This window comes from Schistocerca nitens, chromosome 12 (assembly GCF_023898315.1).
Source record: "Schistocerca nitens isolate TAMUIC-IGC-003100 chromosome 12, iqSchNite1.1, whole genome shotgun sequence".
Taxonomy (NCBI): Eukaryota; Metazoa; Arthropoda; class Insecta; order Orthoptera; family Acrididae; genus Schistocerca; species Schistocerca nitens.
Genome location: NC_064625.1, coordinates 25,294,638 through 25,311,652, shown reverse-complemented (window position 1 = coordinate 25,311,652; position 17,015 = coordinate 25,294,638). Strand labels below are relative to the sequence as shown.

The 17,015-nt window shown below is 41.0% G+C and overlaps 1 protein-coding gene across 4 annotated transcripts in view; it reads right to left on the bottom strand.

The window, feature by feature from the left end:
* The window catches only part of LOC126215363 (leucine zipper transcription factor-like protein 1), a 61,252-nt gene that overhangs the window by 3,103 nt on the left and 41,134 nt on the right, over positions 1-17,015 (bottom strand). Inside the window, exons 6-7 of one of the 4 annotated variants that reach the window (XR_007542128.1) lie at positions 12,720-13,019; positions 5,375-5,804 (exon numbers count right to left, since the gene is read on the bottom strand). Coding sequence is in view for 1 of the 4 variants with exons in the window: in XM_049942054.1 (XP_049798011.1) it covers positions 12,885-13,019 (135 nt within the window). In the remaining 3 variants the exon portion in view is untranslated. Of the gene's footprint in view, positions 1-5,374; positions 5,805-6,343; positions 6,522-12,719; positions 13,020-17,015 lie in introns of those variants that run through there. The other 3 variants (XR_007542127.1, XR_007542126.1, XM_049942054.1) reach the window with 3 other exon arrangements.

Below are 17,015 nucleotides of genomic sequence, written 5' to 3'. Positions count from 1 at the left end.
TTTAATAATAAAAATAACTGTAAAATCCAACTGAAATGTCTTGTATTTTGTATGTTCCATGTTCTATGAAACAACAGAAACTAGTAATAAAATATCGCAACCATAATTCTGTCCAGTTGTCTAGCTTTCACTTACTGCACGAACTGATGATCTGGCAGTTTCCGGCGACTAGAGGAAGCAATGAGGTGCTGGTGTGCAAGACTCACACGTCCCCTTCATCATTGGACTTGATGCTTTGCCGTTATTCTCTGAAGATATGATGCTGTTTGGAGGAATTTTCTCTACTCTTAAAAGAATTGTGTACACTCAGGATACTTTTAAAGTCAACCCTACTATATTTCACTTTCACAAACAGAACACCATATAACAGTTTCACACCAATGAATCATATTTCGTAAATCCAATGACTCCCGGTCCATTAGAAACTATTGATTACTTTTACAATAAATATAGTTCCAAACATCTCTCAAGGTTCTCACAAGTCCACCATCCACAACACTAGAGAGTCAGTAAGTAAGTAAGTAAGTAAAAGTAAGTGTCTTTTCTTTTCTTTTACACGTTTCAACTGTTCACAATAATGACTGATGTAGCACTGTCACAGAGTAAGGCGCGCTTGCTCCTAGTGCCGGTCATGTAACTTCTGTGACAAGAGAGGCAACCACTTGTCCGCGCTGATCAACTGTTCACCTTGTTGCATTCTCTTGACACATGTCCACCTTGGGCACACAGAAAATCGTTTTTCACACTCGTATGCAAAATATCGGGTGTTCGAGACGGTTGAAAGCGGAGAGTCTCTAGAATTTGCGCCGAAATTGTCGAGAGACTACATATCCCTCCCCTTAGCTTGACCACTCGATATTTTATACATATTCAATATGTACATTGACACTGTACTTAATAACAATCCACTTCTCTGAGATATTCAGTTACTCCATAATTCTAGATATATATGTATTTTTCATAAATTCTTGAACTTCACAGGATAAGCTCCCTCTTTCAATTCCACTCCTAAATTCCAGGTGTCATGGACCCTTAAACATTTTATCCTTTAGCTTTAATCCTTTATGCTACTCCTTCCTTTTTTTGTATGGACTAGTACTGTCCTATACAGCTTTCTGTGGTCTGGAGGAACCCTGGAGAAAATTTATGAGCCTGTTCTTTCCAACATCCATAAATCTTAATAACGCTAGAGGCATTATGAATTCAAACTTACCAGAATAATTCCTACCAAATATGTGATTTCTATCACTATACTTTCCTTTTTCCCTTAGGAATAGTACTTATCTCTTACCTATGGGTTGAATCTATGGGTAACCTTTCTCTTGCCATTCTGGTAGGTACGCACCTTTACTCTTCCTACACTCCTGGAAATTGAAATAAGAACACCGTGAATTCATTGTCCCAGGAAGGGGAAACTTTATTGACACATTCCTGGGGTCAGATACATCACATGATCACACTGACAGAACCACAGGCACATAGACACAGGCAACAGAGCATGCACAATGTCGGCACTAGTACAGTGTATATCCACCTTTCGCAGCAATGCAGGCTGCTATTCTCCCATGGAGATGATCGTAGAGATGCTGGATGTAGTCCTGTGGAACGGCTTGCCATGCCATTTCCACCTGGCGCCTCAGTTGGACCAGCGTTCGTGCTGGACGTGCAGACCGCGTGAGACGACGCTTCATCCAGTCCCAAACATGCTCAATGGGAGACAGATCCGGAGATCTTGCTGGCCAGGGTAGTTGACTTACACCTTATAGAGCACGTTGGGTGGCACGGGATACATGCGGACGTGCATTGTCCTGTTGGAACAGCAAGTTCCCTTGCCGGTCTAGGAATGGTAGAACGATGGGTTCGATGACGGTTTGGATGTACCGTGCACTATTCAGTGTCCCCTCGACGATCACCAGTGGTGTACGGCCAGTGTAGGAGATCGCTCCCCACACCATGATGCCGGGTGTTGGCCCTGTGTGCCTCGGTCGTATGCAGTCCTGATTGTGGCGCTCACCAGCACGGCGCCAAACACGCATACGAGCATCATTGGCACCAAGGCAGAAGCGACTCTCATCGCTGAAGACGACACGTCTCCATTCGTCCCTCCATTCACGCCTGTCGCGACACCACTGGAGGCGGGCTGCACGATGTTGGGGCGTGAGCGGAAGACGGCCTAACGGTGTGCGGGACCATAGCCCAGCTTCATGGAGACGGTTGCGAATGGTCCTTGCCGATACCCCAGGAGCAACAGTGTCCCTAATTTGCTGGGAAGTAGCGGTGCGGTCCCCTACGGCACTGCGTAGGATCCTACGGTCTTGGCGTGCATCCGTGCGTCGCTGCGGTCCGGTCCCAGGTCGACGGGCACGTGCACCTTCCGCCGACCACTGGCGACAACATCGATGTACTGTGGAGACCTGACGCCCCACGTGTTGAGCAATTCGGCGGTACGTCCACCTGGCCTCCCGCATGCCCACTATACGCCCTCGCTCAAAGTCCGTCAACTGCACATACGGTTCACGTCCACGCTGTCGCGGCATGCTACCAGTGTTAAAGACTGCGATGGAGCTCCGTATGCCACGGCAAACTGGCTGACACTGACGGCGGCGGTGCACAAATGCTGCGCAGCTAGCGCCATTCGACGGCCAACACCGCGGTTCCTGGTGTGTCCGCTGTGCCGTGCGTGTGATAATTGCTTGTACAGCCCTCTCGCAGTGTCCGGAGCAAGTATGGTGGGTCTGACACACCGGTGTCAATGTGTTCTTTTTTCCATTTCCAGGAGTGTATATTCTATGGTACAGGTCAGTCCCCTTCTTGCTGCCCCTGCCCACACAATATAGGTCAGCCCCTCATTGGTCTGCCTATCTGCCCTTCTTTTTCTTCTTCTTCCTTTTTTTTTCTTTTTTCATTCATGAAAAGCTGGGTGTGCCGCCTCTTTATCCTTTGTGAGTAGGCCCCGTGTTTCATCACCCTAGTATAAATCTTCATGTCTACTGTCACTAAATATTATCCGGTAAAATTAAAAATCTACTTCAATCTCCAATATTGCTCATTAATACTTCATTTCATATCCTAGAGTCCTCCTTTACTTTAGTCGATGTAGAACCTTCACCTATAATACCATGTGCACGTACTTCCCCCTACAACACTTGATGGTTCTTACAAGCTCTCAAACTGTACTTTTCTTGTTTGTGTCTTTGTGTGTATGGCGATGTGTGTTCATGCAGCCTGATTCTTCGGCCTACTCATTTGAAATAAGTTGTGGGTTACAGGAAACCACGGAGAATGAGAAGGACTTCGGCAATAGAAGTGTATGCATATGGAAAGAGGGAAAGATAGACCGGTACTCAGATGAGAAGTAAGAAAGGAAAACATAGAAATGATTGCTAAGATCAAAGAAGTGAAAGAAGATAGCCCCAAAGACAAGAAAACCCTTCCCATCCCTCTTCCCCAGGATCCCTACTTTGCCGATACTTGACTGAGAAGCCGAAGGTGGTATGATAAACGTCTCCCACAGAACAGACATTCGAAGAAAGATCTTAGCAACTCCTATGGAACGGCAAATAGTGAAGAATCAGTTACACTTGTCTGCAAGGGTTGTCTGAAAGGTGTGGTGTGTGTAGTGTTAGTCATGTTTGTACCTACGCTACCCACCCTTTCCAAAAGTGATACAAACCCTCTAATTTATTTTACATCTCACAAAAGGTATAAAATTATTCTATAAAAATAGAAAATTATAACCTACGATAACATAATTGTTTAGTCATTCAGTTTATACATTTTTCATATACACACAAAGTACTTTGTTCAGTTTTTGATGTCTAGATATTACTTTGCTTGAATAGTACCATGATATTACCTTTATACTATTTTCTATTTGTTTCATTCCATGTTTAGAGATCACTGTTCATTCATGATTCTCTTAAATTAGTCACTATCTTGTATTCATATTCGGTCACTTAAATACTAACATGATAGGATAGTTTTAGAGGTTATGAATAGATTACAGAATAGTTGAAGATTTGAAGGGAATTCAGTGTAGGAAAACTAATGTGGAAGTAACACCGAAAACAACTCAGGAACCAATGGTCGTCACTCCGCCCATTACCACAGAATGTTAACGTCCCTGGGGAATACGTGGCCCCGCATGGGCCCATGGATCTGATATTAACTTCACTTGAGCAAGGTCAGACCAGTACTTCTCGTTAAGTTTTGTTGAAAGTTCCCCCACGGCAAAACAATCACCACTTTACTAGGAAACACAATCTCAGGTAAAATTGTTCTGATTTCAACTTTGTCATGGACAAGTTTGAATTCTTCATCCATAACCTTGTCAGTATCTTTAGGTTTAGAGAAAGCAACAATCACAATGTTTCCAGATATTATACTCTTGGCAACTTCTCGATCTATAATTTGTCCAAAAGGTTCAGCCAGACTACTTACATTTATGTCGAAATTGACTATTTTTTCCCTGACATTCCATCCTTCATTATTTACATGCGGACTGACAACACATGTACTAACAACTCATATATTAAACTCTGGCATTTGCGATTGAATAATCGACCATGTACGAACACCTGGAATTTTTGATTGACTAATCGACATTACTTCCTTTGTTCGATCTGTGCTGTCTTACAAGATATTCATTTCCTGTCTTATGGCATTACTTAATTCATTCTTTAAATCTAATTGCAAATTCTCCACTTTATCATTTAATACATAAAACTTAAAACCTAAAGCTTCACCCTGTGCTTCTAACTTTTCACTTAAAGTAGCACTCTGTGCTTCTAACTTAGCATCTAATCTAGAATTTAGTTCTTGTCTTAAAGAAGCTGAATCTGCTCTCTGTTCTTGTCTCTGGTTATCTAATTTAAGGCTTAGCGCTTTTATTAAATTTGCTACCTCATTCCAGTCTGGCATTTCCTTTGTTACAGTCATTGCCATGTCTGGCTCTGAAGTTTCCCCAACTTTCTGAATATTATCCATTTCTCTATTTTTCTTCAACCTAGTAATCATCTAACCTAAAATACAATATTGTGTACAATAACTACACCCACAGTTTATTGTCCCGCAGTTCTTTCAACTTTACCAAACAGTTATTGGATTTCGCTCACCCGTCACAGAGGTCTAGGCTGCGTCGGTGAGCAGGTGTAGAAACAGCACCAGTGAACATCACGGGCCCCAGCAGCATCAAACGGTGGTTGCGGCATTGGCATTGGCGAGCGGATGCGAAGTCAGCAACGGTGAATGGCAGTTGCAGACGACGACAGCAGCTGGTTACCACGTTGGCGTCGTTGGCAGTATATTGTGTCAACATCGGGGAGGGGGGGGGACTGGTTACTTTGTCAGCGTCGGCTGGATAGTGTGTCGGCGTCAGCTGGTTACTGTGTATACATCGGCAGGGCCAACATAAGTGTGAGGACTGCTTACTTCCCCACACCAAATCTTCTTAGTCGAACTATTCTCTGGCTTCCTTTGTTCAGTGCTTATTAACTTTTTCACCCTTTTTTTTCTTTTAGGCAGAAGCCAATTCTGCGTAAGAGTTTCTTTGTCTTGTTACTTTCAGTTGCTATGGCAACTCAATATCTTCTTATCTCAATTTGTGTCGTAAAATTCCTCTTTTTCAAGTCCTGATCACATCGGTCACAACATTCTGGTGGTTTCCGGCGACCAGAGGAAGCAATGAGGTGCTGGTGTGCAAGACTCACACGTCCTCTTCATCATTGGACTTACTTGGAGGTGCTTTGTCGATCTTCTCAGGATAGCCGGCTTCGACGATCTGCCCAACTTCTTCTCCGAAGATGCTGTTTGGAGGAATTTTCTCTACTCTTAAAAGAATTGTGTATACTCAGGATACTTTTAAAGTCAACCCTACTATATTTCACTTTCACAAACAGAACACCATATAACAGTTTCACACCACGAATCATATTTCGTAAATCCAATGACTCCCGGTCCATTAGAAACTATTGATTACTTTTACAATACATATAGTTCCAAAAATCTCTCAAGGTTCTCACAAGTCCACCATCCACAACACTAGAGAGTCAGTAAGTAAGTAAGTAAGTAAGTAAAAGTAAGTGTCTTTTCTTTTCTTTTACACGATTCAACTGTTCACAATAATGACTGATGTAGCACTGTCACAGAGTAAGGCGTGCTTGCTCCTAGTGCCGGTCATGTAACTTCTGTGACAAGAGAGGCAACCACTTGTCCATGCTGATCAACTGTTCACCTTGTTGCATTCTCTTGACACATGTCCACCCTGGGCACACAGAAAACCATTTTTCACACTCGTATGTAAAATATCGAGTATTCGAGATGGTGGAAAGCAGAGGGTCTCTATAATTTGCGCCGAAATTCTCGAGGCACTACAATGACATTTGTTGGTACTATCTCCATGATGGGTTTAGTCACTTTTATTTATTCTCCTGATCTTAGTCTGCTCAATACGATATATTTCACTTGTTAGGCATTTAATCCTCTATTAATTTTCATCTGAATGTTATTCCGTTCCTTGCAAGCTAAAAAAAAAAAAAAAAACAAAAAAAAAAAAAATTGCAAGTAACATTGACACCCATCATTCAAAGACATGGAAAGGGATTGAAATACTCAATTGCCACCCACTTCGTAAATGATTACAGTCTTTTGTAAACAAAATGTTGTTTTGTATTCATTCTAGTAATACTTTTTGAGCACGCCGTTCATCACCTTTCCCTGTTACCTTTACTTAAAAATCAACATAAATGTTTCTATATCCACCACTGTGTGGGAACTCTTATAGCAAATTTGTTCCAATACAACAAGTAAGATGGTAGTGTTTAATGTTATTTTCTCATGTGTTTCATGAAATTGTCAAATTTTAAGCAGTCATAGCTTCTTGTGAGGGTTTGCAGTTTCTTGTGTATCCATAACACTCACACAGTGCGAGTCAGATATCACACGATTGACTGAGCAAGCTTGATAGTGAATGAAGTGCCCTGGCAGATTGGTAAATATCAGGCCCATATGATTGTAGGTACTGTTTACTTAGTACCACTGTAAGCACCCTACACACAATTGTCAGTAGCATCTGGGTTAAAAGTGCAAATTTCTTAAGTTCCTCCATGTATCCACATTGGCTCAAAAAGATTGGCAGTGTCCTCAAAACATTCAGAAAACTATCCTGGTAATTCTTTCAAAGCCACAATGAATTCTTCAAACCTCACGATTTCCTTAACACCAGTGAGCTTAGGGAAATTGGGGGTAGGGGATGGGAGAAGATTTTTTTTGTCAGAATCTGTCGCTTTCACTATGCGATTTTCTTTTTAAATGCATCCCCCATCAAATCAGAAAGAAGTTGTTTCTCAACTCACTGTGTCTTACTGTGGGCAGTGGCCAATCAAGTCCACTTAAAATGCAAGGTCTGCAATCCATTCTGGATTTTCTAATTTCCATACTTGCTTTCATTTTTTGTTCATAAATTCAACAATAGTGGATTTTAAATCAAAAAATCATTCCAATGGTGCCGCTTGACTTAACAACCATAATTTGCGGTAATAAAGTTTCCATACTCTAAGGTTCAATTCCATCAAAAACTGTTGCAACTGGAAATATATTGGTATTCCGCTGTCCAGCAAACCTACACAATATACTTGTCCATCCTTACACAGCCCCTGCTCCCAATCCCTTACCTAATGGCTCATAACCCTTGAATAGACGTAGATGCAAGACCTGTCCCATACGTCCTCCCACCACCACCTACTTCAGTTGGGTCAATAACATCACCTGTCCCATCAAAGAAAGGGATACCTGTGAAACCAGCCATGTGATTTACAAGCTAAGCTGCAACCACTGTGCTGCATTCTGTGTAGGCATGACAAGCAACAAGCTGTCTGTCCACATGTATGGCCACCGACAAACTGTGGCCAAGAAACAAGTGAACCATCCTGTTGCTGAACACCCTGCCAAACATGATATCCTTCATTTCAATGACTGCTTCAAAGCCTGTGCCATATGGACCTTCCCACCAACACCAGCTTTTCTGAATTGCGCAGGTGGGAACTTTCCCTGCAATACATCCTACATTCCCATAACCCTCTGGACCTCAACCTTTGTTAGTCACTGTCCTTTCCATCCAGCCCCTTCCCCGTTCCCATTCCAGCATTGCACACCATCATTCCGCCATACCCAGTCTTTTTATTTCTCTCCTTTTCCGCTACTTCCTCCCCCCCCCCCCCTCCCCACCTCTCCCCTGCCCTCAGTCTAACCTGCAGCACTGCGCTGTCCATCAACCCCACCAAACTCTTTGTCTTTAAATATGTCTGCTTGTGTCTGTATATGTGTGTGTGTGTGTGTGTGTGTGAGTGTATACCCGTCCTTTTTTCCCCCTAAGGTAAGTCTTTCCGCTCCCGGGATTGGAATGACTCCTTACCCTCTCCCTTAAAACCCACATCCTTTCGTCTTTCCCTCTCCTTCCCTCTTTCCTGATGAGGCAACAGTTTGTTGCGAAAGCTTGAATTCTGTGTGTATGTTTGTGTTTGTTTGTGTGTCTATCGACCTGCCAGCGCTTTCGTTTGGTAAGTCACATCATCTTTGTTTTTTGAAAATATACTAATGTGTTCAACTAAAGAAAATTTGATGTTTATACAACCAATTTCATCACATGCTCCATGCATGCAAATTAAGCACAAAGTGCTTCTTAATGTACAGAACAGTGAATCCCATCCGTGAATCACTAAGTTTTTTGGTTTTTCATCATCAACTAAATCTTTAAAATATTTCTGGATGGTTTTGTAATGTTGTTCCACAGCAAATCTGCAGTACCTGTCAATTAGGTATTAAGAATTCTCTTCTACCATTCCTATTCACTTTTAATGGCATATGATGACAGATCGCTAGACTCTCTCTTTTTGTGCAAAAAGCCGCTGGACTTGTGAACTTCATTTATACCATGAACAAACAGCAAAGGGTAAAAAGTGCTGACAGCACAATTCTGTTGAAATGAAGAATGTCATGCCGATGAGAAACTGCCACTCTGCAATGCTAAATGAAATGTTGCTCTATTGCAGATAGAACTCAACACGTCACTGTTAAGAGAACGAAATCAGCAGATGCAACTACAATTTTGAGGGTAAATGTAGCATATTGTACATATGGAGGGAAAGAAATCCACTACTGTACAACTACACTGTTGATGACAAATTTCTGGAAACTGTAACTACCATAAAATACAAATTTCTGGAAACTGTAACTACCATAAAATATCTAGGAGTAACTATCCAGAGCGACTTTAAGTGAAATGGCCACATAAAACAAATAGTAGGAAAGGCAAATGTCAGACTGAGATTCATGGGAAGAGGTTTAAGGAAATGTAAGTCATCCACAAAAGAAGTGGCTTAAAATGCACTTGTTCGAATGATTCTTGATTATTGTTTATCAATATGGGGCCCCTACCAGGTACGACTGACATAAGAGATAAGATAGAAAAGATCCAATGAAGAATGATGCATCGTCACAGGATCATTTGGTCAGCACAAGAGCTTGACAAACTCCAGTGGTACATGCTGCAAAACAGGTGTTTGTGCATCATGGAAAGGTTTACTATTGAAATTTCAAGAGAGTACTTTCTTAAAAGTGTTGGATAACACATTTCTTCATCTCACACATCTCATGAAATCACCACAATGGAAAAATTCAAGGAATTAGAGCCAATACAGAGACTTACTGGCAATCATTCTTCCCATGCACCATTCTTGAGTGGAACAGGGAAGGGGGAATCAGTCAGCAGCACCAGAAGTACCCCCTGCCACTCACTGTCAAGTGACTTGTCGGCTAGATGTAAATGTAGATGTAGATGTAGATGCTTGCATGCAGTTTTGCATGTCATGGCTGACCCCAAGTAAAAGCTTATTAACCTCAAGTGCTCCAAATAGGCCAAATGTTTCCCATTTATTCTGTTTTGTCTTGCACTCATTCTCAATGATCACTTTCAGCCAAGCACGTTCCTAACATTAAGCTTCACATGATTTAGCCACACACTGCTTGACCTCAACCCAAATGGTCACATTCATCTTGACCATCTTTTACCACAATAGTTTGCCATTATACCTTATTTTGTTTGTCCTCACAGCCTTTACAATTATAATCGTATAACTTTTATACTTCAGTATTGTGTGGTTTTGTTACATGCTATGTTTCATATTACACACCTTACAAATAGTAACTTAACACGTTTGGCACACAACACATGTAACGAATACCTGCTTTGACAGTTTTTGAAGCTTGAAATCGTAGTGAATTTTTAAGTATCTTTATGTATATAGTATCTATAAAGTCATAAATGTGGGTTCTACATTTTAAAAGACCTGTGAAGATTAGAAGAATGCATTATTCAAATTATAAATCACTGCACTGGTAATGGAAAAGTTGCAAGTTCAAATACAGGTTCAAACTTTTTATGCTCGTTTGTTATTTTTTTCTAAAAAACTTGTGTTCTCACAGTGACGTAGTCAAAAAAAAAAGAAAAGACTTTAATTTTCGCTAGTATTAATCCTGTTAAACCTGAGCAAGCTTTCAGTGATAATTATGAACACCATCTCACATCATTTGACTATCCTTGACAAAGTGCTTGCAGTAACATCCAGAAAATTTTCTCAATTGTTTAGATTATTTGTAATTTTGCAACACGTGTCTGACCGACTGCTCGTCTCATTGGTGTTATTTGTCTATAATATTTCATTACGGTATCTTAACGTGTTGTCGTCACTTTAGCAACACCAGCCGCCACCACTGCCCTCCCAACTACCTGCGAAGATGGTGGCAATAGTCAGTAAGTAGACAACTTGTTTGTTTTTTGGTGTACACACAACTATCGACAGCATGAGCATGTAGCATGTCGTGTACAAGCCAGCAATTCTGCTCTTCGACACTGTCCTGTGCCAATCACAAAGTAATTTGAATCGGAGTATAGTCAGCAATATTTTATTATTGTGTTCCCAATGCTCTCCTGTAAATGTAGTGACACTCCCATAAAGAACATGCAACTGTGACTGACTGACCAAACGAATGCCTGTCTGCACCAGTGTGGGCTTATATTCGCACTTTATTTCTGTTCTCTCCCTTCTATTTCTTCTCTATCTCTCCCTTCTCTCTTCCCATCATCTCATCCATTTACATCCCACCCACTTTATTCATGGAAAATTGCACTTGTTGGGCAGCATTGACAAGAGTGGAGGTGGGTGGGTGGGTGGGTGGGTGGGTGGGTGGATGGGTGGGTGGGGGAGGGAAAGGGATGAGAAGCAAGAGAGACAGGGGACAGGGTGTATGTGTGTGCACTTGTTGTTGTTGTTGGAGGTATAGTTTGGAAGCATGTGGACCAAGACCATACTGACAACTTGGCAAGACACACCAGCCACGGGCACATGCACAGAGGGAGCACAAAAAGTGACTGGAAAAACAAGACAGTTTCAGAATTAACCTTGAGGGCCTGTGAGTTCCTCTACCCCTACTCCTCATGTCCCTGTCTTCTGCCTTCATGAAGCAACCTTACCCTGTGTCTGTAATTGTAAATGCATGCTGTTGTAACAGTGACATTTCTACAGCGTCATTTCATCTGAGTGGCTTCATAAAAAAGGACCACTACCCAACTGACATCTGTTGCTAAAATGGCTTATGTGACAAAGTGGGATCAATTCACACAGCTACCTTCTATACAGTTTTCTCGTGTCCAAAAGTGGAGCTCTGCCACTAATTCACCCCTGTGCCGCAGGATCTCGAAGGTCATCATATAGGTGCTGAAACAACTCTGCTATCTGATTTAAAACTTCAAATTCTTCCCAATTTCTGCCATCTGAGGGATGGAGTGAGATGCAACAGTGGAGGAAGTGAGCAGAAAAGGTGCAGGGGCAAAGGTATTTAAGTAGCTCCTCCAGCCAGTTCTTTTGCTCTGAATCTTGAGCTTCTCCCAGCATATTGTGTGTTCGGACCACTTACAGGAGAGCAGTCGGCATCTTCGACATCAGCTGATACTTCGACACGTAAACATCCCATCACTTTTGAGGCACAAATGACATGAGAGATCACTGTGCAGGACAACTGGTGACAGTAGCCGGCCGCGGTGGTCTCGCGGTTCTAGGCGCGCAGTCCGGAACCGTGGGACTGCTACGGTCGCAGGTTCGAATCCTGCCTCGGGCATGGATGTGTGTGATGTCCTTAGGTTAGTTAGGTTTAAGTAGTTCTAAGTTCTAGGGGACTGATAACCACAGCAGTTGGGTCCCATAGTGCTCAGAGCCATTTGAACCATTTGGTGACAGTAACTCTTTTCAATAAATCTTTCTTTTCATTAAACATTTTTACAAAATTATAAAATTGGCTAAATCTGTAGAAAAAATTGGTGAAAGGTAGTTTTATATGGGAACGGGCAGCAGCTTTGCTTTTGTCGCAAAATCACCTCGGTAGACTCTCGCAACGAAATGCACACAAACAAAGTTTATTATTGGCAGTACAGAACAATGAGATATTTGTGCAGAAAATTGATGTGAAATTACAGACAAAAATGTGCTAGAAGTGGTTTTAGGTTATCTATGCATCTATTTGTTTTTATTATGTTTTGAATAAATTTCACCAATGAAGCAATGTCACTATTAAAAATGAGAAAGGAAAAGAGAAAGATAAATGTGCCAGACCTATAAACAGGTCAGGTTTCACAAGCATAACAACCAGTGCAGAAGTAACAGACTTACCAGCTAGCAGGCAGCAGAGTGAGTGAAACAGTGCTGTGTGCTTTGTTTTCTAAAGCAAGTACCACGTGCCAAACAGAAAGTTCTCGAGTGCGGCAATGGCTACTGAAGAAAGGCACATGTCCCAGCGATGGTCGTGCATTTTTGTAACAAAGGAATTCCCGTCACCTTCTCCGCCAGCGTCAGTCTCGACTTCATAGCCTCGAGTTCCTCCCTCGTGTCTGCCAGCTGGTGCTCAACATCGGTTCTCACAGTTTCACTGTCTGACAGACTGAGAGATAGCTGTGAGATCTGCTCCTCCAGCTGAAATTGGGAATACCAGTGATACTTAACACAAACACCAGAGTTTACAGTCACTGTATAAACAACTTTAGTGTAAAAACACTACTTCCAAAATACAGTAGGATATTGACAATTCGGCAACCCTCAGAGGATGAGTACTACTTGCGCTTATCCAGTTTTTTTGAAATAAGAATCACTCTTTTTGATATATCCATTTTTGACATTCAGTGTATTACCAGTATTGATCCACTCACACAGATGATATGTGAAGGGCTTATTTCAATAGTGGTACAAGTCCATTTTTGTTCATATTGAGATACAGAGTCCTAAACTTAAATAAGCGCTGAAAAATCTGCAGTTGAGATACCAGAAATATTCGAGCATATGGCTTCTTGCTAGAGATAAACCTTTCTTTCTGTTTGTTTGGCTCATTAATTTCAGAAGCATTATAGACAGAAAAGTGGAGGTAATGGACTTGTATCGCTATTGAAATATGCCCTTCACATGAGGGTAATCCAACAGTAGAGTTTCCTATTATTTTAGTGAAAAAAGTTAATTTTCTATAATATTTATGTTATATAAAACAATTGAATATTTATCTGCCTTTCTATATTATTGTCATTTTGGACAATGTATTTTTGTAAACGATGTGACACTTTCTGTATGCCCATGTCATACCAGTTTGCCACTACATCCTTGAGGAAGCGCTGAATCTCATCTTTCACTTCACTGTTGGAGCTGAACTGCCTTCCAGCCAAATGTTCCTTAAACTTAGGGAAAAGGTGGTAGTCATTGGGTGCCATGACCGGACTATAGCATGCACAGGTGATGAATTTCCATTCAAAACTCTGCAGGAGACCCACTGTTTGATGGGCAACATGTGGGTGAGTGTTGTCACGGAGTATGCTTATGCCCTCACTCGGCATTCCTCTTCTCCAGTTCTGAATTGCTTGTAGAATTATTCAGTCTTTCACAGTATCTGCAGGTGTTTCTTATGATTCCAACAGGCACAAAGTTGACCAGTAATACCCCCTTTTGATCCCAAAATTCAGCTGTTATGACATTACCAGTAGACTGTGTCTATTTTTTGCAACTTGGGTGAGGAAGAAAGCTGCAGTTTGTGAGATTATTGTTTGGTCTCGGGTGTAAAGCGGAAGTCCAGGCTTCCTCTCCTGCGACAACTGATTGCAAAAAGTTGTCATTTTTGTCTGCATAGCAACAAAGAAATTCACGGGAAGAATCAACTCACTGGCATTTATGGTCTCCCTTCAGCATTCACGATACCCCTCTTATGCACACCTTTCGATACTGCAGCTTTTGCATTAAAACTCTGTGAATGGTACTTTGAGAAACCTCAGAAGCCAAAATGCACAAATCATCCAGAGTGATCCATTGACCTTTACACACAGTTCGCTTAACCTTCATTGCTATCTAGTCAGAAATTGGCAGTCACTCACTAATTTGTTCAACAGGAACTCCAGTATCTCTACTCTAGTTCTGAAGATTTTTGACATCTGTGCATGACATTCCATACACTTACATCAACTGGTGATGAATTTAAATCAGTTCAACGCCTTCTGCATTAAAAAACCAAGTAAGTGCACTACTTCACATTTGGAAGTGGCATCTTCTTGATGGCTGCCAAGCCGAAACTGAGCATCCCCAGAGAAGTGACTGCATGCTCAGTTGGGAGAAGGGGGAGCACCAATCAGAACAATGTGGCCAATAGCAGCAAAGACTTTTCTCTGTGTTCCCAACACTGTGGAGACCTTTCTTTTGGGTTTAGCCTCGTATCAACATTTCTAAAGATTTTGTCTTCTCTACAAAAAACTCCATATAGAACAACATAAAAAGTTACATTATGTGCTTACAACATATCATGACCCACACAGCAGCATATAAAAAACAACATATGATGGCATATATATCAAAAATAAAACAGTAAAGTCACCATGTGTGTCTGTTTGAACATGCTTATCCCCAAAACTACCAGACCAATTTTGATGGGTTTTCCGCAGGTAACATGAGGCTAGTTTGGGGCAAGGTATAGGCTTTATTTCATCAAAACTGGAACAGAGAAAAGAACTGATATCATAATTTAAAGTATTATCTCAAATCGTCTGCTCAGCTTAGTAATATGAGTGTTTATTCCTCATGGCATATTACACCTAGGAACCAATAGATGGTGCTGTTAGTTTTTTTAACACAGGGACAGATGTATTTTTGGAAACTTCCATCAGTGACAGAATTAAGTGTTGCAATCTTATCTTTACAAATATAAACTAACACTGGATTTACTTGGCCATTTGTTTATTAAAAATTTGATGTTGTTTGGCTTCTTTTGATAAGTTTTATTTGTATTCTTTTCTAGGGAAAACAAATTTATTAAGTTTGAGTAGCTACTCACTATATTTTGATTTTCTTTTGTTCATGAATTAAAATGCCTGGAAGATGGTTGATTCTTTCTGAATACATAGAAATGCATAAAAGACTGAGGACTAAGCTGTCTCAAGAATCCACTGAAGATCATGAGGCAGCTCAAGAACATCAGGCTTTAACTTACTCTTTGGAAATTACTTACTCTTTCCAAAGCAAGGCATGACGAAACTATGATTGAAGGCATTGTGCATTATCTCATTCTCCGGAACCATTCACTCACAGAGCTTAAAGTTACTTCTCTCCAATGTAACATCACAGAAGTAGAATCTTGACAGAAAGGTGGTGCAGGTGAGTTAGTTTTTTTCCTAACAATTTACTATCTTGCTTCACATGTGTTCAATGCCTGGTGAACTTATGGTATGCCATGACCATAAACATAGCACAAGGCCAGACACTGCATGCTGTGGATATGGACCTTAATGTCAGTTGCATTTGAAACAGCCAGCACTATGTGGCTCTCACCGATATTAGTGAAACAAGAAAGCTCTTCATTCATGTCCCGCAATCATACTACTCTCAAGCTGTAAACAAAATGCTTTATAAGCCATAAATTCCACACATGCAAAGTCTCAGGTATAGCTATAAATAAATAACTGGGCAATGCCAGTTTCTCAGTTAGTCTCTAATAAAGAGATAAAAGTATAGTAGATATTGGCGCAACAATCACAGATATGAAGTTCTACGTGGAGAATGAAAATGTGCAAACCATACGTGGGTTCATGGCAGGCGGCGAATAAGGACCATAAAAATTTGCTACTGAGGATGCATAAAAAAAATTCAGAAATCGACATGCAATCGGCGTAATAAGAAACAGGCTTTTATTTTGCCACAGAGCTCGACCAAATGTATGAATAAAGTAGTAATAATTAATTGCCTAATGGACTGCAATTAAATAACACTGAAAGTGACTCAGGCAGCATTCATTTGAAGGTGACATCTGCAATGATGTTCACTTTCTAGAATGAAATTTTCACTCTACAGCAGTGTGGTAGAGCACTTGCCCGCAAACGGCGAAGGTCCCGAGTTCAAGTCTCGGTCCGGCACACAGTTTTAATCTGCCAGGAAGTTCCGATGTTCACTTTGTCTTAGTTGTAGTATTTTCTGTAAGAGTGTCTTTATTACAATGATAAAATCTTGTGAAGTGTTTGCTTGCTCCAAAAGATAAGTGAAAGGAAGAAATATTTCATTCAATGGGCAAAGCTGTTTAAAAAATACAAAAACATTCACGAATATATTCTTCGAGATTGAGTGAATTTGCATGTTGAAGTTACAGAATGATATGGTTAGCAGATGTGAATGTTCTTCTGTTTGAGAGTATTTTTTGGTATTAAATTATTATGAACTAAACGAGAAGCGTCATTATATAGGGTGAACCAGAACTCCACTGACAAACTTTCGTAGGTGGCAATGTGAATGAAAACAAGAAAAAAAGTCCAGTAAGCATGGCGGCTACCACTAGTTCCTCTTCGCTACTGTGAAACACATCTCTTCTACTGAACAAATTCTCATACCTCTTAAGGTACACATTTTAGATATCATGTTTAGTAGACAATTTGGATTGGTTCATACTACTACCTT